The sequence below is a fragment of the Copadichromis virginalis genome, linkage group LG19, assembly GCF_057382275.1.
Source record: "Copadichromis virginalis isolate Kocher_CV1m ecotype Utaka linkage group LG19, C_Virginalis_male_GT1.1, whole genome shotgun sequence".
Lineage (NCBI taxonomy): Eukaryota > Metazoa > Chordata > Actinopteri > Cichliformes > Cichlidae > Copadichromis > Copadichromis virginalis.
In genome coordinates, this window is record NC_140636.1 from 10,255,579 (window position 1) to 10,281,645 (window position 26,067).

Genomic DNA, 26,067 nt, shown 5'->3' on the forward strand with positions numbered 1-26,067 from the left:
AAATTAGTGGAAAAAAACAAACCCACATTTTCCAGCACACTGAAAGCAGCCACAGCAGTTAAAGGGTCAAGATACTGATCTAAAATCCCACAAGTGCAGGGAATTTATTCGGCTTCCCGAGTCGCAGAAAATGGAATGGTGATAAATATTCATATTCTGACAAAGTAATTGGGATCATAGTTGTGGCTGTCCTGCTACCTAATTAAAATGTGTCCTTTAATCAGCCATAATTAAAATGTCCCCTCACAGGCTCGAGACCTCAAATCGGGAAATCAACTCGGTCTGAGAAGAAACGAACTGCTGCCGGATTTGAAAGCGTCACGGCAGCTGGAAGAACAACATGCCTGAAATCAGTGACAGACCTGCGACCCCCCCACTGCGTAGAAACAGAGGGATACCGGGGCTTGTTTGTGTGCGAGGAAGAAAGACAGACTGAGGCTGAGATAAAGAGCCAAAGGTAGAAAGAGATAAAAGGGTGAGAGCAACAGGGAGTGCAGTCTGCTGTGTCTTATTTTTCCTGGGTGGGCCTGTGTGGGCCTTTCACAAACAGCAGCTCAGAGTTCTCGTCCTGCCCGAGTGAGCGACAGAAAGACAAATAAAAGCGTCATCCCGCATTAACGCAGCGGTGTTTCCCCTCTGATATCTGGATTTGGGCGTCCCACTCAACCTAATCAGCAGCAGCTTCTATTATTGCTGCTGCATTCACTCGCTGACACGTCGGCTCGGTGTTCAGAATTCACGCTACGAGATGTTCGCTTGCAAATCGGTAGCCGCACTAGCAGCTAAACGCTCAAACACTGTTTAACAGACAAAATGCCGAGAGACAGCTTTTCTATCCTTAGCTCCAGACCGGTCATGGTGCCATTTTTAAATGGTTATTTTATTATAATCCAAGGTCAATGGTTTTATCTTCAATACAGAATGTAGTGCCTTCATAGTTGGCTTTTCAGGCCTGCGTCACTCAAATATCACGTTTAACCTTAATACTGCACCACAAACTCAACTCATGCACCTTAAACATGAGTTTAAGGTCTATACAAAGAATATAATATGAATAAATAAATAAATAAATAAATAAAACCCTCTTTAACTAGGGCCCCTGGCAATAAATCCACTGTGGTCTGCTCACCATCATACAACAATGAGACGCCAATAAAGAACTAAATAAACTTATAGAATGGTAACAAGTTATGAGTGGGAACATAAATATAAATAAACGTAGCACAGAAAGAAAAGACATTTGTGTCTGCTCAGTTATTTCTTTGTTGTAACAATGCTACACTCACAGCTGCTGACCAGTATGATCAGGTGGTACCAGGCTGCTGTGGCAGTGTACGGTTCCTCCACATGCTACTGAGGTCCCAGCTTGTTAAACGCCCGTATGTCTCGTTTCTTCGGACTTCAATCATCCAATCCAACAAACAAACCCAACAAATAGCAGAATAAACTGTTTGGCAAGTGTTTCATGGTCACAACCCACATACTCAACCTTGCTGAACAATGGATTTTACTTACAAATGTGGCACCGTTTAAGGCTTTCCAGCAGTATAAGATATTATTTCCTATTAAGATATTTCCTTAGAGGTCAAATTCAAACTGTCCCTGTGAAAATTGGGATTTGCATTTTTTACCACAGAGCCAAAGCTCCAGAGCAAACCTGTCTCCTGACATACCAGAGTACAACCTCGGAAGAATATGGACAGCAAATCAGACTTTAGTTGGTCACACTGTCTGGATTCTCAGGCTTTTAAAAAACACTCCATACATACAGTGCTGCTGCAAAAAAAATATGCATTAGCCAACATAAGCAAGCAGCAGTGTTCAGTCACTGAAAGGTCCACCACTAAAAACCTCCCAAACCTCCAGAAAACCCTGCGTGGAGCAGAGCAAGGTCTTGTTTACCCCAGCACATAAACAGCTGAGGACATGAGAAGGGTTTCTGAAATCACTCACCTCCCTTAGCATAGGCAGCGTACACTCCTCTTAGTTTGGGTCTGCTGCTCTCCAGCTCTGCATCTATTTCTTCCTGGTATTCCTGAATTTCACCTGTTGAAGGTGTAAAACAATGTCAAAGGAACTCTTCCATAAAGACTTAGATTGCGTGATTCTCTAGGGCTTTCTAGGCTAACCCATTCAATTATATTTCTCATAGTCCCATAATTACAGCACAATTTGTTAGCAGTGTAACATAATGCAAGGTTAATTACAAGTTGTACGGAGCCTAAATCATGTCCTCTATTTATGTTTTCTTTGCTTTAACCACATCCAACACTGATCTGCTTTTAGTCGAGGTCAACAAACACTAACAAGAAAACAACAACAACATGTAACCAAATGTCCATCTTTAACACACAAACTTTTCTGAAAACTTAACAAAATAAAAGAAACTTGAGCCAGGACTTTGTGTCTGTGGTGGCAAACAGACAGCGACGAGACATTCATACCTTCGACGTCATCCATTTTTTTCTTGATCTCAATCTCCAGCTACAGCGAGGGAGAGAAAAGAGAGGGTTTGGATGAGACAATGAAAGTAGCTTCCTCTCTAATAGTGGCTACAGGGTGAAACGATCGCTGAATAAAACCTCTTAGAATAAAAGAAGGTTATAACACGAGGGCTCTGGGGTGGTTGACGGCAGCACCCTTTGCTCTCAGAGTGCTTTTTCCTCCCCGGTGTATAACGTGCGTGAGTTTGATTTGATGTTGCTGGTGTGAGACTCGACTAAAGAACAGCACTCTGTGAGTACTTTCACAAAGCTTTTACATTAACTCCAATGTTTCCTCTTTTTTACATTATGGCATGAGAAAGGTCAGCTCATTACTGGGCAAAAGCTCCACCAGTAAAGTCAGATCAGTAAAAAAAAATTACCACTTTTTAACTTTTGGCCACATCTCACAGCTTTTGTTTGTTAAAGCCGGGTGAAAAACAAGTACGCTCCGACTCTCTGAAGCCCATCTGTCAGTTTCCACAAAGAAAAACCCAAGATCTTGAGAATTTGCTGCTGTCAGGCTACAGTTTACAGTTTTTGTGGCCAAGAATGAACAAACTGCTGTAAACGTCTCCAGAAAGCAACGACTCTTTTTAATGATACCTAATTTTTAACAGAAATCGCCACCGCATTCATCAAACATCAACAATATTGATATGGAGAATACTCAGATTTCATTTTTCAAATCATGATTATGATAAATCCTAGTACGAAGTGTCACCTGAACCTGGGTTAATGCAGTAACAGCCTTTCAAGTAATAAAGCCTTTTTCATCTCTGATTAACGAGCTGGTCGTCTTCAATCATGAGCCCAATACGACACCTTCACATGTTAACTTCATTTCATCGGCCTTTTTTAAAGTAACATTTTCCAGCCTTACAATCACATTGTATTTAATTAAATGGCAGGCTGGCCAGACGTCACGCTGTGGAAATGTCCCAAGAGTGAGGTGATTCCTCTTGAAGGCTGGCATTAGACAGAAAAATGAAGACGTTAACCTCTGCAATGAGTAATCATCACGCCATGTATGATGAATGGGAGTCGCATGCAGTTAGCTCAAGTTTCATTAGCTCTGCTTGCAGGTCAGTCCATTTTTTGTTGTGCAAAATCCCTTTAGAATACTAGAAGGAATAAAGCAAAGTAAAACTTCTATTGTGAAATACTTTTTACTCAAATAATGGTGAGTGGGGAAAAAAGGACTTTTAAACCCCCAAAACCACTGAAGTACAGAAGCTATATGGAATTTAAGACCTGAAAATTAGGCACCAGATATATTCTACACGCACTCACCCCTAAATCATCAGGCATGTCTCCTGTTATCTGTTAAAGCAACAAGTATGTGGGACAATGCCTTAAAAAGAGCACGATGGCCTTTTACAGAGCCCACAAAGTGTGAGGACACCGACAACACTGATGCTGTTAGTTTAGAGGTTAATACCCTTCATCCATTATTGGGGAAAGCCTGAGGGCTGTATGTCACCATCAAGATAATAAAGGATGAAATTTTAATATTCCCTGTGGAGGGATGAATGGGTCATTTCATGAGTAATTGAGTTGATCAGAATTGATGCGCATGTGCGTTTCTAATGCTATGGCACATTAATTGGGGTGAATTGAAGGCTGAGGTTTGTGTGGAAAAACACCTGCTGGGCTTTCTTCTTCTTTAGTCCGGCTGTGTAGCAGGGCGGGTCACACTCTTGGTCCAGATCCACCTTCATGAACTCCTCGATGGTGAGCTGGCTGGTCGGCGTGTCCTCAAACTCTGTCAGTCTAACGCAAAGTGGCGTTACAAGGCAAAAGATAAGTTAGGTAATTAAGATCCAACTAAACATCTGGGCTGATCATCTGGACCAGCAGAACTTTTAAAGAAGGAACTTCTGCTGCTCATTTTGGCAAAAACAGACAAATCCCATAAACTTCGAGCCTCCACAGCCGGGATTTTCTAACAAATCACAAACTTTGATCGCCCACCTTTTTCTCAGCGTGGATTCGCACACTTTGACGATGTTGACTATTTCTTTGACAGTGCGCCGAAAGTCATGTAGTCGAGCAGCTACAAGAAGGGCTGGAAACAAGCAAGCAAACACACACAGGGATGAGATTTAACCAGAATCTGCACAGAAGCAATAACAAAACGTGTGTCCGTGTATGATTAGAGAAAAGGCCGAGATGTGACTAAACACTAAAAAAAAAAAAAGTTATGCGCTTATGGTTTTAGGCACTTTTAGATGTGCACCTTAAACAGTGAAGAGGAGCCAACAAGACGGGGGCACCTCAGAGCCAACAAATCCACCCCCACATTAAAAAAAAGGAGAAACAACAACGCTAATATTATGCAATGAATTGCAGTGTGAGCCTTGAAGGGGAACAGTTATGTAACTGTCATTAGACTTGCCTCGCTCAAGAGCCTGTTAAAAGATAGATGCGTGCTTCCACTTCCACATGCACACTTCTAACAGCCTTGAGGAGTGAAGTGGTGGCTTTTTAGCTCCGCTGAGGACTTTCTCAAACATTTTTCATCGCCATTACCTTAAAAACCACACGACTTCAGATTTGCAAGTTTTCCTTGCTGAATACATTCGTCGCTTCGCATTCACAAGCTCTTTGCCCTTGAAATCACAAGAAGCAACTTATAAACTCGTCTCTCCTGGCACAAACTTTTTTTTGCATATGTTTAAAACCGTCAACAGTGATATTTGCATCATATTTAGGAACAAACTTTTCCTTCTTCCATTTGAGTGCTTCCTTCTCAAAGATTTATGATGAGTAATTAAATATTAAGGTAATCCAGCAGAGTAACAGAGAAAGATGAAAACTGAAACCATGGGAGTAAACATGCAGGGAGCAGCAGAAGGCGGCGATTCGATTTCAGGACGTCTTAGCAGGTAATGCACAAAGCCTCAATGTACTGGGCTTTGTAGCAATCACAACACAATAAGGAAGGAAGGCCTTTGAGTTCAGCTGTTTAATATAAACTGCACCACCAAAGTCCCGTAAAGACGATGACGTACCTGGTGGGAAACCAAAACCTCACACGCTGCAGCCAGCTTAGACAGGTGCTGGCAGGATCGGCTTTCCCACAGGTTTCACTGGCAGGTGACCAAAAGATCCACAGTAGGAACACTCAGCAAGGCTGCAAACACTGCGAGAGGTGCAGCTGACTGTTAGCGTGCAGCACCCGTGAATAAACGATGCTCGTCTTTGGTTAATATAATCTAATGTTCTCATTTTATAAGACTGCACCTATGGTGTCAATCTGAAATTCATCGGTGACTTTGCACTTGAGTCATTGCAATCAACTCCAGAAGCTTCTCAGATAAGGCGTGAAACATCTTCATGAACTTAAAGAGGTTCAGTCGCTTTTCTTTTCAAGCTCCATTGAAAACTTAGAGTTTTCAGAAAACCTGACCTCTAACCTTGACCTTGAGGTCAGGGTCACCAAGACTCGACCAAGTTATCGTGTCCACACCCGGCGGGGTGATTACACTACCCCCATCAGCATTTAGAGCTGAAAGATAAAAACTGGACTTTTAAAAACTTAAAACGAACTGAAATGACTTTGTGAACTTAGAAAAGTAACTGAATCATGTATCATTTATTAACTGTCCAGCACCGTTCTGATATTTGGACCCAGTATCAGTCCAATAGTGCCTCAGAAGCTAGATGGGGTATCCAGAGCGGATCGACGCACTTCAGGTCTACATTGCTCTGTGTACTGTGCTGCATGTCAGCAGGAGTGCAGCAGCTGCTAAGGGGAGAAGTAGACTAGCGCAGAGTTAGCCAACAGCAAAGACTCAGAAGTTGGAGGCATTTCCCTCCTGCTACAACAACACGTTCTTCATGCTTCAGGCAACAGAGCTCCAACAACAGAGCTCTCTTTATCTCCCACTTTTCGTCTGTACTGTTGGAGCTCACACTTGTTTGGAAGTTTTCATCCCAGTGCACTAACACAACTGTTATCCTTTGTCACCAGCGTCAAATCTCCTCCACTACTCACGTGTGACGAGTACACCGACAGTAAAATCAAGAGCAGAGAGAGGAGAAACCAGCTCGAACGCAAACGACAGCAAAGACTCTCACATTAAGCTGAAATGAAACAAGTGCAAATAAAACAAGAAGCGGTCAGAGAGCACAAACCTGCACTAACTCTCTGGGCAGTATTTACTTTTAAGGGAAGACTATTGTAATTTGTATATATTCATTTATTTTTCTTTGTTTTTTAAAAACATACCTTAAGAAGTTTGTAGTGCAGTAAAAATCAGATAAAGGCAACATGACAGATTTACTTTTCATGGGTAATAGCTATTGATTTATAAATAACTAGACATGAATAACCTTATTAGATAATATTATACTACAGTATATTAATAACTATACAGGCAGCTCATTCTGCTTCTCTTAACAATACTTTATAGATATAAAACATTTTGGGATCGAATTTAAAAAGGTTGACCTGGAAGATGTTGGTGGATGTGAGCCAGATGTTAATGGGTTGGTAACATGACCCCACTCTACACCCCTACAAAGCTTTATGAGAATTCATTCAAAACCTTTTGAGTTATCGTGTTAGACACTACCAAAAACCTTCTAATATGTTAAAAGCGCTGTGGGAAGATTTGACACTTTCCAAACACATCACTCTGGACAGGTTTTACAGCTCTCTTTGGAGAGTTAACAGACAGGTATCGCGTTTGCAACCAAAAATCTTCATGTAGTTGGAAGAGTGGGATGCTAAGACATAAAGCTTATACAGAGACGTTCTCAGCATTTAGAAAAAAATGCTGAAAACCACTAAAACTGGCAGGAAGACAAGTTTCTATGAAACAACTCGTGCTGACAGGCATCTTTCAGCTCAGGCTGCCTAACCTGGGAATCATGTCGTGATAACACGATAACCCAGACAGCGAGAGAAATAAACTGTTTGTGTGTGAGCCTCCAAGCATCAAAGGCCAGGAGGGCTTAAGTGCACGGAACAAATCTCATGGTAAAAATTAGTCATAATTAGTAGTGTAAGCATGCACAGTGTGAACCTGGGAACCACTGCTTTCTGTCAAAATATAGCAGTCAGATACATCCTTGTGTTAGAGCTCTGAAGGTGCATGCAGCCCTTCTTACACTGATCTATAGCTGCCCCATGAGTGCATCTGCTTACATTCACTTCCTTATCACACTGATCAAGTCACCAGGAAAATGTGGCAAAATTAAAATTTCTTTTATTATTCCCTGTCAGAGAGAATGAGCCTCTTGTACTGCACTAAAACATGTAACAAAGCGTTCCGGTCACTGATCGGCTCTCTGAGAAACTGAGGTTAAAGCATCTTGATTAAGGGCACCTTGACTTTCCAGCAGAGAGCATTAATCACTTTCTTTCCTCAGATTTTCAGTCCCGCTGCTCAGAGCCTCGGGGCTGCTACCAGCACCCCTCCTGCGAATTGAAGAAGATACCCAGTGCTGCTTCAGCTTGTAGTTACCTGCTCCACAGAGTCCCGACGGCCTTCGCCCCGTGTGCATCCAGTCCCTCTTCATCCTCTGCACCAGACGCAGCGCCGTCATGGAGACCTCGCGGGTCTTATCGCCAAATTCCAGCATTTGGGCAAAACGGGGAATATAAAGGCACGGGTCTGGTGGCAAAAGGAAAGGTTTTTTTTTTCCCCCAAGTTAATCACAAGGACAGCCTTAAAAATGTACAACAATGCCTCTGTACTCCCCCCACTGTACTTTTCTTTGGTACAGCAGAGTTCTCAAAGTCAACATAATAATGCAACACTGTGGACGCTATACATCCACAGTTCATAGTATAGCATCAAGGAACCATTCAGGTTTTCTATGCCCTCATCTCCATTCATAATATGCCAAAGTAAAAACATAGATAAACAATTAAAATGACAAAGTTCTTGTTTCTACTATAATTTCTGATTTTTACAGTGAAACAAAAAACGATATTCTGTTAGTGAACAAAACGTTTCCTTTTTGTGATTCATTTTGTTTATACACCACATTCATTCATTACTCTGTTCCACAGTGTGTCTCTCGTCCTGTCTCCCTCCCCCCTCAGACGGTCATGGCAGATGGCCGCCCCTCCCTGCGCCTGGTTCTCCTGGAGGCTTATTCCTGTTAGAAGGGAGTTTTTCCTTCTCACTGTCGCCAAGTGCTTGTTCATAAGGTGTCATCTGATTGGTGGGATTTTCTCTATATTATGCAGGGAGGTTACCTTACAACACAGCTAACAGTAAAACTTTACATTCAGACATTTAATTTAAATTCATTTCAAGCTTCTGTGTGCACCACTTTAAAAATATATAACCGTTTGAAAAAGATTCTTTTTGATACGGCCTTTATAAAGCCCCTTGAGGTGATTTTTGCTGTGATTTGAAGCTATATTAATAAAACTAAAATTGAACTGAAGTGAATATTTTAGATGAGCCTAATCTGAAGCTGTAGGCCAATCAAAGAGAAGACTTTTTCTCACACTGGGTGGAACGCACAAAAGACTTCAGGGTTGTTTGACTGTTTGACGTCAAGGAGCTAATTTTGAAGGTTGTGAACTAAATGTGCTCATGCCTGATGATCATGCGCAGCTCTGTGAGGAGATGCCACCATCCTGTTTCATGCTTCATCGTCATCTATGATGCCCTTCACCTTTGCCTCCTAACCGGACATCATTGTTGTTGTTGATACCTCAGCTGCTATTTTTCAAAGGTGATTTGATGATACTGCCCATCACCTTTCTGAGGAATGAGCAGCTCCTGTATGTAATCTAAAGCAACTGCAGCACGCTACACAGTTTATGAGTGTAAGTATCCTATTTAACATTTGTTTCGTGTTTGACTGATTGGAGAAGATAAACTGCGGGAAAGTCAAGGCCACTGTGCTCAAGTTTAATTCAGCTTCTCTCCAACCATGGAGCCAGAGGCCTCTCCTGATGGCACTTTAGCCAGAGCTCTGTCCAATAAACTGCTGCTCGCGTGCCCATGGATTTTTGTTTACAAGCCCTGGTTTGTGTGAACAGTAAACAGACCAAAATGCCAGAGCGAGTACACTTTTCCTCTCTTAGGCCAAAAGAAAAAAAAAGAAAAGGGAAAAAAAATGACCAAAATCCAGCCTGAAACACATCCAGATCTCAACTTACTACCACCTGTGAGCTTCCCACTAAAACCAGTTTCTGACTGCTGGCTGCTAATTAGCTCCACTGGAGGACTGGAGGATTAGCATTTAGCTTGAGTGCACCTCGAAGCAGCCTGTTTCTCATTCAGCGACTCCATCCACATTTTCTCAGCTGGCGAAAGGATTTGGATGGGCAATCATCCAATCGCAAGCTCACTCCTTAAACTTTCTGCTCGCTTCTTCTGTCTCTGAGAGACTTGTACAGTTTTGTATGTCATAAACTTTATGCGAAATACTTTTTAAAAACATCACGACCACCTGCTTTTACCATGAAACTGCCTGGCAGGTGGCCCGTTTGCCTTTAGTCGCTTTTTATTGTGAAAAATGATTTTACCATGCTCTGAAATCCAGTTTAAAACTCAAATGAGGAGGAATCCGGTTCCCACTGTAGCCTGAAGACTAAAAGTCGAGTTTTGTGCCCCGACTGTGTCAAATACCTTTTGAAGTCAGAGGCTCTGTTTAAAGAGCAGCCCAGTGGAAAGCTGGTAGAGCCAGCTGGTAATAAGATCCAGGCTGATCCCTTCCCCCCTCTGCACCGTGTAATGATACGTGTGCAGAGCTGGCCATCACTGCTCCAACTTTTTACTCTGTGTCTGTAAACTCAAAACCAGGCTGTTAAAATAGGTTGTTTAAGAAAAAAAAAAAAAACAGCCCAAATCCTCTTTCACCGTTGAATATAATCAATCTGTGATGCTCAAACAGCCCAGGAGTCTTTCTGTGATGGAGTGCTGTAGTTTACCTTTTTCGTGTAGCCACTTTACCTCAACCTGCCTCGCCTCTATTCCCCCAAATTACTTCGACCACCCCCAGAGAAGGGCCGCGAACTTGCTCCTTTCAATCAAATGCGGGAGCAGGGCTTCATGAATAGCATTAAAGTGTTATCATTCAGTCATGGGGAAGCTGCACCCTTCCCTCAACCCCCAAAACTGCAATGGCTCTCTATTCTAGTTTGTGTTACTCTGGGTACAGGACTCCGTCTCTCTAATAAATCCTTCTGTGTGTGATTGATGAACGGCAGTACAAGACGGCAGCACTACAGTGCGACCTAAAGCCTAATAAAATTTCATAAATCATTTTCTGGTCTTCAACTCCACTGAAGCTAAATCGCCGTACATGATATCGTGCTGTTGGTTTGATCACTTACTTCACAAATGACCAGAATTAGACGTCAAGCAGCTTTTAGGAATTTACAATGTAGCAAACAAACAGAAAGTTTTGCTAATACTGTTACATTTATACTAGTTTGTTAGACACTTTATATTGATATACTGCAAGGCACTGTTAATTTTGATTTTGTTGCAGGCATAATTTAGGCATCTAATTTTTTTGTTTTAGTTGACTATAGTAGACTAAAACTAAAGTTGAGTCAGTTAAATAATATAAAGTGTTAAAGTTTTTTCCTTGAAATCAAATGTGAAACGTGTGCATCGTTCTTTTCCTCTGAAACGCTGACATTTTGCTTCATTTTCATGAGAAACGGGGAGGATGGAAGCTAATTGTACCGTTTCCCGGGGGCCAGATCAAATGTGCGTGACTAACCTTACTGCACAAGGTTATTACTTCTGATTGGAACACTTCCAAACCCATCCCGCCTACCTACACAACTTCATTAGTTCTAATTAGATCTCATCTACAATATTTTCATCTCGTTTCCTTTTGTTGACGAATGCTTAAATCCATTTCATCATCGTTGTTGCCTTCGTGCATTAGTTTTTAATTACTTACTGCTTGATTTTGTCAGAAAAGGATAACTGAATAAACACTGATGCAGGGTAAGTAATGGTTTTATTTATCACTGTACTTACAATGTTATTAATGTAACTAAACAGAATTAATTAAGCAATTACTAAAAAAAGAAATACAGATAATACAGTCACTGTTATCACTGTCAGTTTGACAGGCATAAAAATAGTATTTTTGCACCAACAAGGTGTTTCCCAAAGAGCTGTTAGCCAAAAACGTGCCATATCTGGCATATATAGAATAGTTTGAAGTGTATCCTTAAAAATTTGGAAGAAATTGAACAACGAGGACAAAAGTGTTTGTAAAATGAACAATAGGTGAATGATGGGGGTATCAATAGCATTGATAGCAAGGCTGTATTGGTATCAGATCATTACCAGCGAGGTAGGATCGATACCTTGTTTCTATCCTCTGAGTTCAGTGTGTAGCCCACTGAATTGTGTAAAATAAATATTTTTTAGAAATGAAAATTTAACTAAATGTATTACTGTACTACATTCTGACACTCTACGGATTCAGCGGTCATTAAAATGTGTTCAGAATTTGCCAATTGATGATGATTCATCTTATTAATCATGACACGCCGCTCTCCCCTACATAAACTGCCTTTATGAGTTAAAAGTATCAGCAATACTGGCCCTGCATTTACTCTGTATAGGATAAACACCAAAATCTGCAGTACTGCACAACACTCAAGCAAGTTAATCTAAAATGTGACCACTGTCCTATGAGGAGCAATTCTTGTTAACTGTGCAGAGGAACAAACAACTTGTCAGCCTACAGGTTTAATGCATGATCTTCAGACAAAAAATGACCACAGAGAGAAAACAACCAAAGAAATATAAAATGAAATCAACACTGGCAAATGGGACGCACAAAATTTTTTTTAAAACTATAAATATATACAAAATGTCTAATAAAAGATGTTTTAAAAATGACCAAAGACTTATACAAATGGGATGCAAAACTGACAAAAAAAAGCGCACAAAGACAAAAGTCCCAGGACTGCCACAGAGTGACTCCAATGGCATCAAACAAATTTTAAGTCACTTATTAACCACACGGGAACACAAAGACACATCTGTAGGGGTCGTCCTAAACAGAAGTGTGTGTCTGCATAGGTGGGGGGTTGGGGGGGGTTACTTATGTTGTCCCCCTGGTGTGTATTGTCTTTCACTCCAGCCCTGCTCCTCCTCTGAGGAGGAGAGATCAGAGCGTCTGTCCTGTGACGCACTCTGCGGAGCTAGTGAGGGAGGGGCCTCTTTGGCCTCACGTCAGCGCGGTGCGTGATTGTTATTGGTCCTCGGCGGGCCCTGGGCGTTCATGGAGAGTCGACCAAAAATAAGGAGGAGGGGGAGGCGGGGAGGAGTAAAAAAAAAAAAAATGAGAGGGGGGGGGGGGGGGGGGCGAAAAAACCGAGCGGAGCTTAAAAACTCCCGACAAATGATTATTTACCTCGGCAGCAGCGGAACATCGTAGCTGGCTTCGTGTCGGTCTACAGCCGATTCGGAGAAAAAGGGGGAAAACAAATCGGGAGAGAAATGTGCGTGAGGATTAACGCAGAGGCGGGGTGGGAATAAAATAGGCTGGATTTGACTACCAGCTGCGACTATCCGGATTACCCACTCGCTGGAAAAGGGAGAAAACAAGCGAAGCTTCGCGGACATTTGTGCGCTCGGAGAGGATGAGCTGACCGCCGAGGAACGGGGGAAAAAAAAACAAGTGTTTGAGGTCGAAAGTTGCGAGTGGATGTGGAAACGGACAGCAGTGGGCCTGGGGGGGATATTTAGATGCTGTCGCGTAAACTTCGCTGTCGGTGCCGTTTGAAACCGGCGTTGTAGGAACCGGACCGCACAGGAAAGAGAAAAAAAGAAAAATACTCAATCCACCGCAGCGACAAGCTTCATGTCGAGCCCGACAGCAGTTTATTGCACCGGGTATTAAAGAGACAGCGAGAGAGAGAGGGAGGAGGAAAAAACCCAGAAGATCGGCTGCTCGTGCAGATGCCAACGGCAGACTGCAGGTTGCTCCATCATGGCCGGATCATGAGGTGTTTGACTTATTTGCTGCTACTTCCAGAAACACTGAAAAAGTCCAAGAAGGTAACCAAGCTGCCGGGCCGGCTGCCGCTATGTTATGAGATCCTGACTCTGTCCCTGTCGAGCAAGAAAAAGCAGCAGGAGAAGAAGATGGCTGCGGAGTTGTACCCCGCTAACAACACCAACCTGGCCAACGGCACTACGGTGGCTGACGCGGAGAAGACCAAGGAGCTGCAGGTGTGCCAGGCCAGCGGGAGCAGCGCCGGCGGCGGAGGGAGCGCGGCGACCACCCCGACCACCCAGCAAAACATCAACAACAACAACGTAGACCCACCCAGCTGGCAGTGCAGCCACCCCACGCTCCGAGAGAGGTAACTCCAGAAACACAGAGGACAATTATCCGCCTGATCTGTGCGCAAAAAGCCCGATCGCAGTGCGAAAGAGTCGCTGTCAGAGTAATGACAGCCGCTTTGACTCGGTGTATTAACACGGAAGCTGGCAGCAGCAAAGTGCACGAAAATCTCTGCTGTGAGAATCGCTCATGCTCGCTTTACTTTTACTTTGGAGCACACTTTGACAAGTTTCTAGAAAACTGATTTACTGTTGGAGCGTCTATCTAAACCAACATGAGCTTTTGTTTGTTTTACTTATTTGCTCCTACCGTTCTTTAATCTCTTTAATTTATTCTGGCAGTAAACAAATCCCACTTGAGTTTGAACTGTTGATCTGCCAAAACAAGACATTTTAAAAATGTCACCAAGCACTCTGGGGAACTTTCCATAGATCCCAATGAGCTGACATTTTCGAGGCTGAGGGATAAAGTGAGAAAACAACAAGAGGGTAGTCCTCTTTTTTCCCCTGCATCCTCCCTAAATCTATGAAAATAACCAGTGTCTCTAGGCAAAAGCAGTGTGGGAGGACTTGATGTTATACAATAGTTGAGGCTTACTTGTGAAACCTGCTCTGTTTTTAGGAACGCCTTGATGTTTAACAATGAGCTGATGGCTGATGTCCACTTCATTGTCGGGCCCTTGGGGGCCTCGCAGAAGCTTCCCGCACACAAGGTAAGGAGCGCATCTCGGAAAAATCGCTGCAAACCAGAGAAAGACGGGAAGCTTACGCACTAACTTAACTAATGTTGATATTTGAGCTTTAAATTTAAATACGAGCTCCGAGGACAATGCAAGGTAATATATCGGCTCTAGTGTTGAACTTGTGAAAGACGAGCTCCTCTGGTTTCTCTGACGCATCCGTCTCCTCCCCTCCCAGTACGTGCTGGCCGTGGGAAGCTCCGTCTTCTGTGCCATGTTTTACAGCGATCTGGCGGAGGAGGAGTCTGAGATCCATATTCCAGATGTGGAACCTGCTGCTTTTCTAATTCTGCTGAAGTAAGCCACTCACCATCCCTTCGCACAGCCAACCAGAAGCTGAGATGACAAGCACAGTCAGTGTCACTTCAAAGCATATTATTACTCATCCAAAGCTAAGCAGAGGCGAATGCCAAAATGCTGGGAGCACCAGAGAGCCGTGGCAGCGGTGCTCTGTAATTGCTGGTTTTCTCAGCGCTCTTTGTTCGACTGGCAACATTCCCCCCCCCCTTCTTTTCCTCATCCTGACAGTTTGCCTTTATGCACACTAGTAGTTATAAATAACATGCCTTTGTTGCTCATTCAGTAGCGCTGGCTAAAAGCGTAGCACAGATTGTTGCTCTGCAGACTTTCTGGAAAACGGTAGGATTATGTATAATGGTGTTATATAATCTTCTTTGGGAAGGAAAAGAATTCCCTTTTTTGTTTGCCGAGTCTCTTGATACAGTAGGAAGAAGAAGAAACGTGGAGCCAGAGTCACTTAAATGTGTTCATCGCTGTATCTTCTTAGTCAGCATATCATCTGTCAGCCAGTCTGATTTCTGTACATTTAAGGCTCTTTTCTTTCTCCCAGGTACTTGTACAGCGATGAGATCGACCTGGAGGCAGACACGGTGCTGGCCACCCTGTATGCTGCCAAAAAGTACATCGTCCCTGCACTGGCCAAGGCCTGCGTCACCTTCCTGGAGACCAGCCTGGAGGCCAAGAATGCCTGTGTGCTGCTCTCTCAGAGCCGCCTGTTTGAGGAGCCCGAGCTGACGCAGCGCTGCTGGGAAGTAATCGACGCGCAGGCCGAGCTCGCGCTGTGCTCGGAGGGCTTCTGTGAGATCGACCTGCAGACGCTGGACATCATCTTGCGGCGGGAGACCCTCAACACCAAAGAAGTGGTGGTGTTTGAGGCGGTCATGAACTGGGCCACGGCAGAATGCAAGAGACAGGGTTTGGGGCCAACCACTCGCAACAAAAGAGAGGTACTGGGTAAGGCGCTGTTCTTGGTGCGCATCCCCACCATGAGCCTGGACGAATTTGCAAACGGTGCTGCGCAGTCGGACATCCTGACACTGGAGGAGACGCACAATGTCTTCCTGTGGTACACTGCGGCTAAAAAGCCCCAACTAGACTTCCCTCTGAATCCCAGGAAGGGCTTGGCTCCTCAGAGGTGCCACCGCTTCCAGTCCTCGGCCTACCGGAGCAACCAGTGGCGCTACCGCGGCCGGTGCGACAGCATCCAGTTTGCTGTGGACAAGCGGATCTTTATTGCCGGTTTGGGCCTGTACGGGTCGAGCGGCGGCAAAGCCGAGTACAGCGTCAAAATCGAGCTTAAGAGACAGGGGGTGATCCTGGCGCAGAACCTGACAAAGTTTGTGTCGGACGGCTCGAGCAGCACGTTCCCGGTGTGGTTCGAGCATCCCGTTCAGGTGGAGCAGGACGCGTTCTACACAGTGAGCGCCGTCCTGGACGGGAATGAGCTGAGCTACTTCGGCCAGGAGGGCATGACGGAGGTGCAGTGCGGGAAGGTCACGTTTCAGTTCCAGTGCTCCTCCGACAGCACCAACGGGACTGGAGTACAGGGAGGACAGATCCCCGAGCTTGTGTTCTATGCATAAGCTGCTCTGGACTGCTGATGGGAAATTAGGTCTATCGCTGCCTCCCAACCTTCAAAGTAATGTAGCATTAAAAGACACTTGAGTAATGTCACACTAAATGGCCTGGTTAGTTCTATAAGAGACTATTTTAAAAGCGACGGAGCTGTTTTATCTTATTTAATTTAATGTTATTTTTTTATTTAAATGCTGATTTAACGTTATTCGCTCAGAAGCTTGTGTTTTTCAAGGGCTGCGGCTGCTGTAGGAACAACATTAATACAGTGACCTGTGGTTATGTAATCAAGCTGAGCTCCAGAACTGGAACAAGTAGGGTCTGCTTCAAATTGTGTAATTGCAAGTCTATATACAATGTTGTTACTATAGTCCAGGCAGCAATATCACCTGAGGAGCAAACTTTATGTAGTGTTCGATTCTAATGCAGAAAAAAAAAAAAAAGTAGAAATCGTGTCAAGAACAGAGTCGTTTTGCACTTCAGAGGACGGCCTCAGAAACGTTGTGTCTTTTTGTAAAATACAATTTATCTGTTAACAGCTTGATGCTGTTGATGAGCAGATGTGTTCTGTACAAGAATGCTTATACACCTGCCGAAATATAAAGGTTATAATGTGAGAAAGCCGCACATGTGACATCTTATGGGATCTGGGTGAGGGAGTGGGGGATTTGAGGGGCAGCAGCGCCCTCTGGTAACTAAAGTGGGAACTACACATTAGGTTTCTACCTCACTTGCATGGAGTCTGGCAGGCACAGATTTGAGGACTGATAAGGGTTCTGCCTCTTTTTCCAAGTGAGGATTTGGATTCATTTCCTACTAAATAAACTGCACAGTGCATTTAACAGACAGCACAGTTACATTAACGCTGGCAAAACACTATAATGGAAATGCAAAGCTATGCACGAGGAAAGCAAAGCCTAAACCAGTGATTTTCTTTGACAGTTTCCCAAAATATTTCGTACATTATAGTTAATATTAATGCACTTCTGCTTTGGCAGGACGGCTCGTCGTGTTCAATTTAAGGACATCAGAGCTCATAATCTTCCAGGTAGCTGCAGACCAGACCAGCCTTACAAAAATCAAAGGTGGTCACATTTGAGTTTTTGTAAATGTAGAAAAGTCAAACTCTTGAGTTTAACAGGCTAATAATATGCCGTACTTCACAAAAAGTACAGGCTGCTCTCAGAAACAATAACAAGGACCATTTTTATTTATTAGATAATTAGATAAAGTGTGGAAAACAGAAAAATTAGAATAAAACATTTTGGTGTGACCGCCCTCCACCTCGTCACAGTTTTTCCCCAGTTCTGGAAGTTTCAATCTCTGGAGGAGCTTTCAACAGTGTGAAGAAATAACTCACTCTTATGGCCACTTGACAAATAATATTTTTACAGAAAGGTGTAATATACACTCGCCACTTTATCTTCTAGTTCTGGGCTGGACCCTCTCCATGCATGTCTGCAAAGATTCAACAAAGTTGGTGCAAACATTCCTCACAGAGCTTGGTCCATATTGAGCAGTTGTTGTCATGCAGTTGCTGTCAGCTCCACACCCATGAGGATAACCTCTCATTACATTACACCACTGCCAGCCTGATCCGCTGATACAAATCAGTCCCCGCTTTCATGTTCTTTATACCAAATTCCGACTCTACCATCCAAATGTCGCAGCACAAATCAAACCTGAGCAGACTGGGCCGTTTTCCTGACCTTCTATGGTCTAATTTTGTTGAGCCTGTGTGAATTACAGCCTCAGTTTCCAGTTCTTAACCCACAGATGTGACACCTGGTGTGGTCTGCTGCTGTGAAGTCCATATGCTACAAGGTTTGACATGTTGTACTCCAGAGATGCTCTTCCCTGGCTGTAATGAGTGGTTATTTGAGTTTCTGTTGCCCTTCTATCAGCGTGAAGAAGTCTAGCTGTCCTTTTTGACATCAACGAGGCATTTTTGCCCAGAGATCTGCTGCTATCTAGACATTTTCCTACGTTTGGACCATTCTGTAAATCTGAGCTGCCTAACATAAATGCAGCGAGTTGCTGTTATATGATTGGCTATGATTGCCATGCGCTACAGAGAAGTTCAACAGGTATACTGCATGAAGGGATAAATGAGTGTATACAGCTTTTCATTTGAGGGGATTTAAACTTCTTTAATAATTTACCAGCAGACATCCTCCAGCTTCTTTTCCCTGTTATTAAATCTATAGTGAACATTTCTGGTTTTTACAATATGTGAAAGGTATGACACACCTGATTCAGCCTTTTTATAACACGACTCACAGTAAACAGAGTAAAGTGGAGCTCAAATACCTATAGCAGGAGCGTTGATGCAAAGTTCTCTGGCCAGAACGAGAAACGTTCTTCCCAACACGTAGACGTTCACCTGTGGATGAGACAACCCAGGATGTTATTCAGCAGACGTAAAGTACCTCGCACTGCCAGGAAAAGTGTATCTATTGAGTCCAGGAGCCATTAAATCCATTCAAAGCCACTTAAAGAATTATAGTAGAGTGCGATTAAGCACACTATCAGGATATGAAATAAGGCCGTTGCATCACCGGCGGGACAAGTGTTCTGGTTACATAATTGAGCTGAAGGTTGCAGAACATCACGCTTCAATATGTCTGTGATTTGGAACTGTAGACTCATCTCTAATGAAAACACCTGCAGCTGCACTCGCTGTGCCCGCATGTTTTGGTTTCTCTGCTCGGTCCGGACAGTCCTGACTTTTCCTCACTCTGAACAGCCCAGAAAATAGTGGCGCTTTAGCTTGTTGTGATGAACTCATCGAATTTTAAAAGCAACTTAAATATCTTCGTCACTGATGATTAAGAAAGCCCCTTAGAGACTTCTAGATTTACAAATAAAGCACAACAACTGAATAATCTGACTGGTTCATGTTAAAGTGAAGGCAACTGCTGGTAGCAGACTTGTTTCAGCTTCTCAAATGTGACGATTTGCTGTTCATCTTTGTTTTAAATGACAGTAAATTGACCATCTTTGGCATCTGAACTGATTGGCAGCCAAAATAAATCATGTGAAGATAAAAATTTTACCTTTTTTTGCATCAAAACTGACACGAATCCATAAATAATTTGTATAAACCCTAATCTAGTGAATTTTGTCATTTTATTCTGGCCAACTTTTATTTTTTAAGGCTGCATCACTTGTGTCACTTTGAAAAGTTGTGTTTGCATGTTTCTCTGCAGCACTGTGTGAAAGCAGACCTGCGTAGATGAGCACAAGCATACGATGCAGAACTTAGAGTGTGCGTATAAGTACTTTAACATGATTTGCAGCAGTGGAGGACAACACAACACAAAGTCCGACCAGTCATTTCCCGTCCCCAAACAATTCTCACGAGACAACAGTTGCCTCACAATGCTGTGTATTGTAAGGTAGAAACCCGATAACACAGCAAAAACACCAACAAACAACCTCTGTGAGCAAGCAGTTGGTGACAGTGGGAAGGAAAAACTCCCTTTCAATAGGAAGAAACATCCTGCAGAACCAGGCTCAGGCTGGAGTGTCTGCTGCAACCAGTTGTGGGTGAGGGGAGGAAAACTCCAGGGATTTGTGTCTCCTCCTGGGATCTTTACACATTCACCTAACAAGTGAAAGTCATAAAATATGAAGTATATCTTACTTGTTAAAACCATACAACTAGTTTTGTGTCAATTGTGTTCTACGTTATTGAATAAGTAAACTTGCCGGTCACTGGACTGCAAAAATCAGTGCTTGATGCTTGATAAACTGGGGCTGATGCATTTTCCTATTCAAACTTTCTGGAAGAGGATCTGATAAGAAATCCCTTGTGCGGTTAAAACTAGGCTGAGCAGCAAACTAGAAACCAGGTTTGTCAAAGGAAGAGAGGTAACAGGAGGTGAATGGTGCTGTGTGTCATCAGGGTTATCTCACAGGAACCTCCCATCACAGATGTTTCATTGTGTTTGACCCCACAACATCTCCAGAAGGCTCAGCAGTTAAAAAAAAGGGGGTTGGGGGTGCCCCCACCCACCCCCTACTTTATCTGAAAGGATCTGATGATGGATACTGTTGCATAACAAAGCCACGAGGCTGCACATCTATCATCTCTTAACGAATTAACAGCACTGCAGCCTGGAATTAAATTCTGCTCTGGCTGAAATTTGAAGGAGGCGGCAGTGAAAGCTGCAGGATCAGGTCGTGAACTCGGGTCACTTCTCTGTCATTCCTTCAGACCAACTCTCCCGAGAACACGGGGAGGGGGGAGTAAAACGAGGAGGTTTTAGGAACAGACAGACGGACTCTTGCTCAAGGCCTCCCCTGGTGTCGAGCAGGGGCAGATGCTGCTTTGCTATTCTGGGAAGTTGATTCCAGCGAGGAATTTCTACATGAAAGCAGAAATAGAGGAGCAGGAGGAAGTGGAACAAGTGCAGTCACCACTGTGTGACTGATAAAACGCCATCTTCGCCATCATTAATACTACGATATACAGAGTCACACCGACTCCTCAGAGTAATCTGCACAAGAATATGAAACAGTAAGGAGCCAACCTCATTTCAATGATGACATAAACAGCACAAAAACACAGTGTGCTTGATCTGCCCAGCACCAAACACCAATCAGAGTTAGAGAAGAGCTGGTGAAGCTTTAGCACCTTAAGAACAGGCGTTTTTCTCCGGAGCTGGAAAACATTAAAACCGGAGCTAACAGAGTGTCAATATAAGGATGTATCTTCATCAAATATTGTTTTTCTACTGGATACAGAAAAACTACAAATAACCAGCTGTTTGCAAGCTCAATACATCATTGCTATTTCTTGTTGTGATTGACAAAAGCTCACAAGTTTATATTTTATATCTGGGTCCTGTTTTTGTGCATGTAATAACACCGTGCCGAACAGGTCATTTTTAGAAGCAAAAATGGAAACTCGTGACCCAAACTGCCCGCTGTACACATCTATCACAGTTTTCAGACCCCCGTCCCCTGATTGGAGCTGTGCACCGTGTTCCTGTGCAGAGAGATTTATTACCGGAGGCACTCTCAATTTCAGCTGGACTCATAAAGTAGTTTGTTTTTGCCTAATTATACTTGCTTGCTGGATTTGCCACTTTATTAAAACTTTTAATTAATCAGAAGTCTCGAGGTGGCTGAAAAGCACAATTATTTTTACAATGTGTACACGCTGCACTGTAAGACAGGAACCGAGAGTCACACTGTTTCTATAATCTGTTGAAGAATGAAAAAGAACGAAGAGATTGCAAACATTTCACGCAATTTTGGAAACTTTGTTCTGTATGATGCACAAGATGCAGATATATCCTAAAAATAAGTGTTAGAACTGTCAATCGTCTATTACGCAGAACATCGTGATGTAAACAGTCATCACAGACAAGTGACATTCACTCATGTGGTCTGAACGATACATTCGAGTCACGCCTGAGACTTTAAAGTTCAGCAGTGGCTGAACCTGAGAACCTGAGGAGTAAACAATCTCCTCTCCATCGAAGCGTTAAATCAAACTTTCCACGGTCAAAGTTCAACCCCCAGCACCCCACAATCAAAACTACTGCGTGGTTACCTGATACGTCACAGTTCAACAGGTGGACACAGTGATTGGGGCTTTAGAGGGGAACAGCTTTCAATTAAAGAGCTCCTGATGTGGTTCGTATGACTGAAGGCAGCTCCTCTGACAAGCCTGAGGATAAACAGCTCTTTGATAAAGTTGAAAGCTACAAAGGCAAACAGCTGCTGTCAGCAGGTCTGCATGTCTTTATACCACAAACAATGGAACTGGGCAAATGGCAAGTTTGCTTAATGATCCCAAACCGATTGTTAACCAGGATCCCAGACTGAAATCTTAGCACAAAGTTTAGCAGCTGAAACCAATCAAACATAACATTTTGAGCACTCACAGGTAAAGTGAATAACACGGATTATCTCTTCATTATGCCACCTGTTAGTCAGTGGGATATATTAGGGGGGGAGTTAGTCCTCAGAAGCAGGAAAAATAGGGAAGCGTAAGGATTTAAGCGAGTTTGACGAGGACCAAATTGTGATGGCCAGGCGGCTGGGTCAGAGCATCTCAAAAACTGCAGCTGGGGGTTCCCAGTCTGCAGAGGTCAGTATCTATCAATAAGCGATCCAAGGAAGGAACAGTGGTGACCCTGGACATGTGAGGCTCGCACCTTCAGGGGTCCAGTGGAGTCCATGTCTTGATGGTTCAGGACTGTTTTGGCAGCAAAATGTGGGCCAACATAATATTACGCAAGTGTACAGAATGTTCTGCCTGATTGGTCTATAAGACAATAAATATATGACAACCCACAGCATCCTAAAAAGCACTCAAAGGATCATCTTTGTCTGCGTCCCTGTAGCCCTGAGGGCCAAAAGCCAGACTAGCAACTCAAATGCATTTGTTCATGAAGAACAACACTCACTGGGATCAGGAATGATTCAATTTCATGTTACCACCAACTGGCAAACATCTGGTGTGGTGACACTCCCCCAAAGACTGACGAAGCATCCAAATAGTGCGGAGGTCACCACCCAAAGCACCTGTTGCACAAAACTCTGCATGTGTGCAAAGATATAGCTCTCACATGAAAGAAACATCTGAACCACTCAATTAATGACCAACATGCTAAACTGCCATAACGTCAGCTGGATGCAAAGGCAGCTGGTATCGATCCGACCCTCAGCAATGGAGTCTCTCCGTTTAAGCAGCTTTGAGAAAACAGCCTAAGACAGACAAAGCTGACCATTCACCCAAACAATGCTAGGAAGACCAAGTGGTCTGGGTGTGGATCCATAAAAAGTGATTGGTAGAGTAGAACACACCCCACCGCCCCAGCAGCAGCAGCTACAGCCACATTTCTCAGCATTAATAACCCCACAACCCCACCCACCTAAAATCCAATACAAATCCATTCCCAACCCCCAAATGCCAGGGTGGTGCTGGTGGTGGGGGAGGGGTGGACGGCTCCTCCAGGACAGCTGGGTGTATAAAAATAAAAGCCCCCGACCAGCTGTGACTGTGAGAAATGTCCCATCCTCACCAACACCACACCCCTGACTCACTGTGAATTAAATACGCAGACAAATGGAGGGCTTACTAAATTTATACACATGCAGACGAGAAAGATTTAATCACACGAGGGAAAGCGTGAGTGCAGGAGCAGCTAGGGAGACCTGCACTATGGGAGGAGTGGTAGAAGGTAGTGTGTTTAATTGGTTTGCTTGAACAGGGTTGGGCCTTAAGACGCATCAAAGTGAGAAAGACATTTTTATCCAAGTTATTTCATTCTAACAGTTTTTAATAGGGATTTACAGCAGATTTCATGAAAGAATACAAGAAATATGGTCTAATATAACCAGTCTAATCAACTCAGAGTTTAAATCGAACTGATGTGGACATTTTTACCCTATTTTGTTCTAAAGACCAAAGAATTCACTGATAATATGAAAAAAACCCAAAACAAATCAATCAATCATCCAATATAGACGTAGTAAAACTTACCTGCAGAATATCACTGAGGTCCAAGAGCATGTCTGAGAAAAACCAGGTCAAGGACACTAAATGTTCAGGTCATGATTTGTATTTTTCCAAACAGTCAAACAGAAGAAGAGCCAGGCTGTCATCGTTTTTAGGTGATCTTGAACAACAGTTCTCCAGGTTCTCTGAAGGTCTTTACTTTTGACGTCGGCTGTTTTTCCCACTCATTTTCACTCAAGTCCTTGTACATTACATTTCAAAATGTTTGTTAAGCAACTTAAAAGATTGACCTCTGAGTCATTCAAGCATAAAACAAACAAACAAACAAACAAACAAACAAAAAGTTATGTACTCAGTGGATGAGCCAGAGTTTTATCTACATATAACAGCATATTTAGCAAAGAGCTGAGGTTAAATGACACTTTGTTACTGTTTCTTTGGTAAACACCAACATGTTAGTATTTTCTGCAGTCCTAAAAATCTCTTTAGGGCAGATAAACAGTATTTGAAATCATGTCATATCCTGACAGATGCATTTGGCCTTTCAGTTGATTCATCTACCGTTTGCTGAAGCCTCATCAGAAAGGGTCTCAGTAAAAGGATGGCTGTCAAAGTAATTCGTAAAGAAAGAAATGAAGCAATCAAAATTACACAAGAACTGGAATGAAAATCTGTGGCAAAAATGTCCAATTTGTGATGAACAAAAATGAGATTTTTTGCTTCAAATTAACTTCAATATACATGAAGGAAAGAGACAGGACAGCCATCAGCAGGCTACAGCCATCTGTAAAACACGGTAGAAGCTCTGTCATGGTTTGGGTCTATATTTCAGTCTGGTGCTGGAGCTCATGACAAAACTTCTGTAATTATTAATGCAGATGAGATCCATCAGATACCATCTAATAGCATCTGAATGACAACTTTGTTTTTCAGGATGACAATGATCCCAAACCAGTGCTAATGCACTGAAAGCCAACCTGGATAGAACAAAATAACACAGCAAAACTCACCAGAGCCCAGAGCCCAACATCACTGTGGCAGTGTGGAATCATTTTAACAGAACAAATAAAAAGGTAGCCAGCACCCTCTAGGAAGCCCGAAGAACCATTTTCATGATTTTCAAGCTTGTCTGAATTACAGAAACTCTATTTTTGTCTTATAAATGTGTATTTTTGAGCTTTTTAACTACACCTAGTCCCCATCCTCCTGAAATGTAAAGAAATGATGGGTGGTTCAAGAGTTTTGCACAGTACTATGAATATAAAGACAGTTTTATAGATCCCCCCCCCCTACCCACCCACGAAACTAAGCGCAGGTAGATTTCCTGATTGTATGACTTTGCACATGCTCAGAGGGCACCAGCATAACCTTAACGACCAAATTAAAATTCAGTGAACACAAATCAAATGACACCTAAGTGTCACTTTTAACCAGGCGACTCTTCAACAACAATAATAAGGGATTGCATTTATATAGCGCTTTTCGAGACCCTTAAAGCACTTTTACAATTTCACTATTCATTCATTCACACACTGGTGGAGGCAGCTACAGTTGTAGCCACAGCTGCCCTGGGGCAGACTGACAGAGGCGAGGCTGCCATATCGCGCCATCGGCCCCTCTGGCCATCACCAGTAGGCGGTAGGTGAAGTGTCAACGACCGAGACTGTCCAAGCCGGGGCTCGACCTGCCAACCTTCTGATTACAAGACGAACTGCCAACTCTTGAGCCACGATCGCCCAATAGGCCTGACAAAAAGACACAACATGCCTGACCAGGGTCTGGATAGCTTGTCCTCCCAGTGCCCGACCAGCTTGAACACACTGGTCTCTATGGCGACAGGTGCACCTGTCTCCAGGCTGCCTATGTGGATTAGCGGGGCTCCTCTGAAAAAGACCGCACAATGGAATTAGCAGCAGTGCAGATGAAATGCAAAAAGATAATCCCGGCACATCCCGTCTGGAAAGTGCAGATGATTCCATTAATCAGGAAAATAAAGAGCAGCAGGTCCTTCAACACATCTGGACCGTGGGGTGAGGGGGCTACTTAGATCTTATACAACAGCAGGAGATATTTAATCCTCTGATCTCCCCCCTCCTCCCCCGTTACACATCTTAGTGGCTCTTATAATATTTCACATCAGTCACAAGTCCGTACTTATATTAAACAGCATTTGATTGCAGCAGCCATTCCTG

The 26,067-nt window shown here is 43.3% G+C and overlaps 2 protein-coding genes across 2 annotated transcripts in view; one reads left to right on the plus strand and one right to left on the minus strand.

Moving 5' to 3' along the window:
* brf1a (BRF1 general transcription factor IIIB subunit a) overlaps positions 1-26,067 on the minus strand; it is a 126,240-nt gene that overhangs the window by 81,929 nt on the left and 18,244 nt on the right. The window contains exons 5-11 of the mRNA XM_085442575.1: positions 23,900-23,931; positions 18,709-18,781; positions 7,958-8,107; positions 4,458-4,551; positions 4,130-4,256; positions 2,445-2,484; positions 1,954-2,046 (exon numbers count right to left, since the gene is read on the minus strand). Coding sequence (XP_085298701.1) covers positions 1,954-2,046; positions 2,445-2,484; positions 4,130-4,256; positions 4,458-4,551; positions 7,958-8,107; positions 18,709-18,781; positions 23,900-23,931 — 609 coding nt within the window. The remainder of the gene's footprint in view (positions 1-1,953; positions 2,047-2,444; positions 2,485-4,129; positions 4,257-4,457; positions 4,552-7,957; positions 8,108-18,708; positions 18,782-23,899; positions 23,932-26,067) is intronic.
* On the plus strand, positions 12,797-17,022 carry LOC146685543 (BTB/POZ domain-containing protein 6-B-like). Its single transcript, XM_085442577.1, has 4 exons — positions 12,797-13,803; positions 14,406-14,496; positions 14,702-14,820; positions 15,374-17,022. Exons 1-4 carry the CDS (start codon positions 13,397-13,399, stop codon positions 16,404-16,406), a joined length of 1,650 nt encoding a protein of 549 aa, XP_085298703.1. The 5' UTR covers positions 12,797-13,396; the 3' UTR covers positions 16,407-17,022.

Coding starts and splice junctions, on each gene's coding strand:
- LOC146685543 (XM_085442577.1), top strand. CDS start 13,397: ATGCCAACGGCAGACTGCAGGTTGCTCCATCATGGCCGGATCATGAGG. Junction 13,804..14,405: donor CACCCCACGCTCCGAGAGAG/GTAACTCCAGAA, acceptor CTCTGTTTTTAG/GAACGCCTTGATGTTTAACA. Junction 14,821..15,373: donor GCTTTTCTAATTCTGCTGAA/GTAAGCCACTCA, acceptor TCTTTCTCCCAG/GTACTTGTACAGCGATGAGA.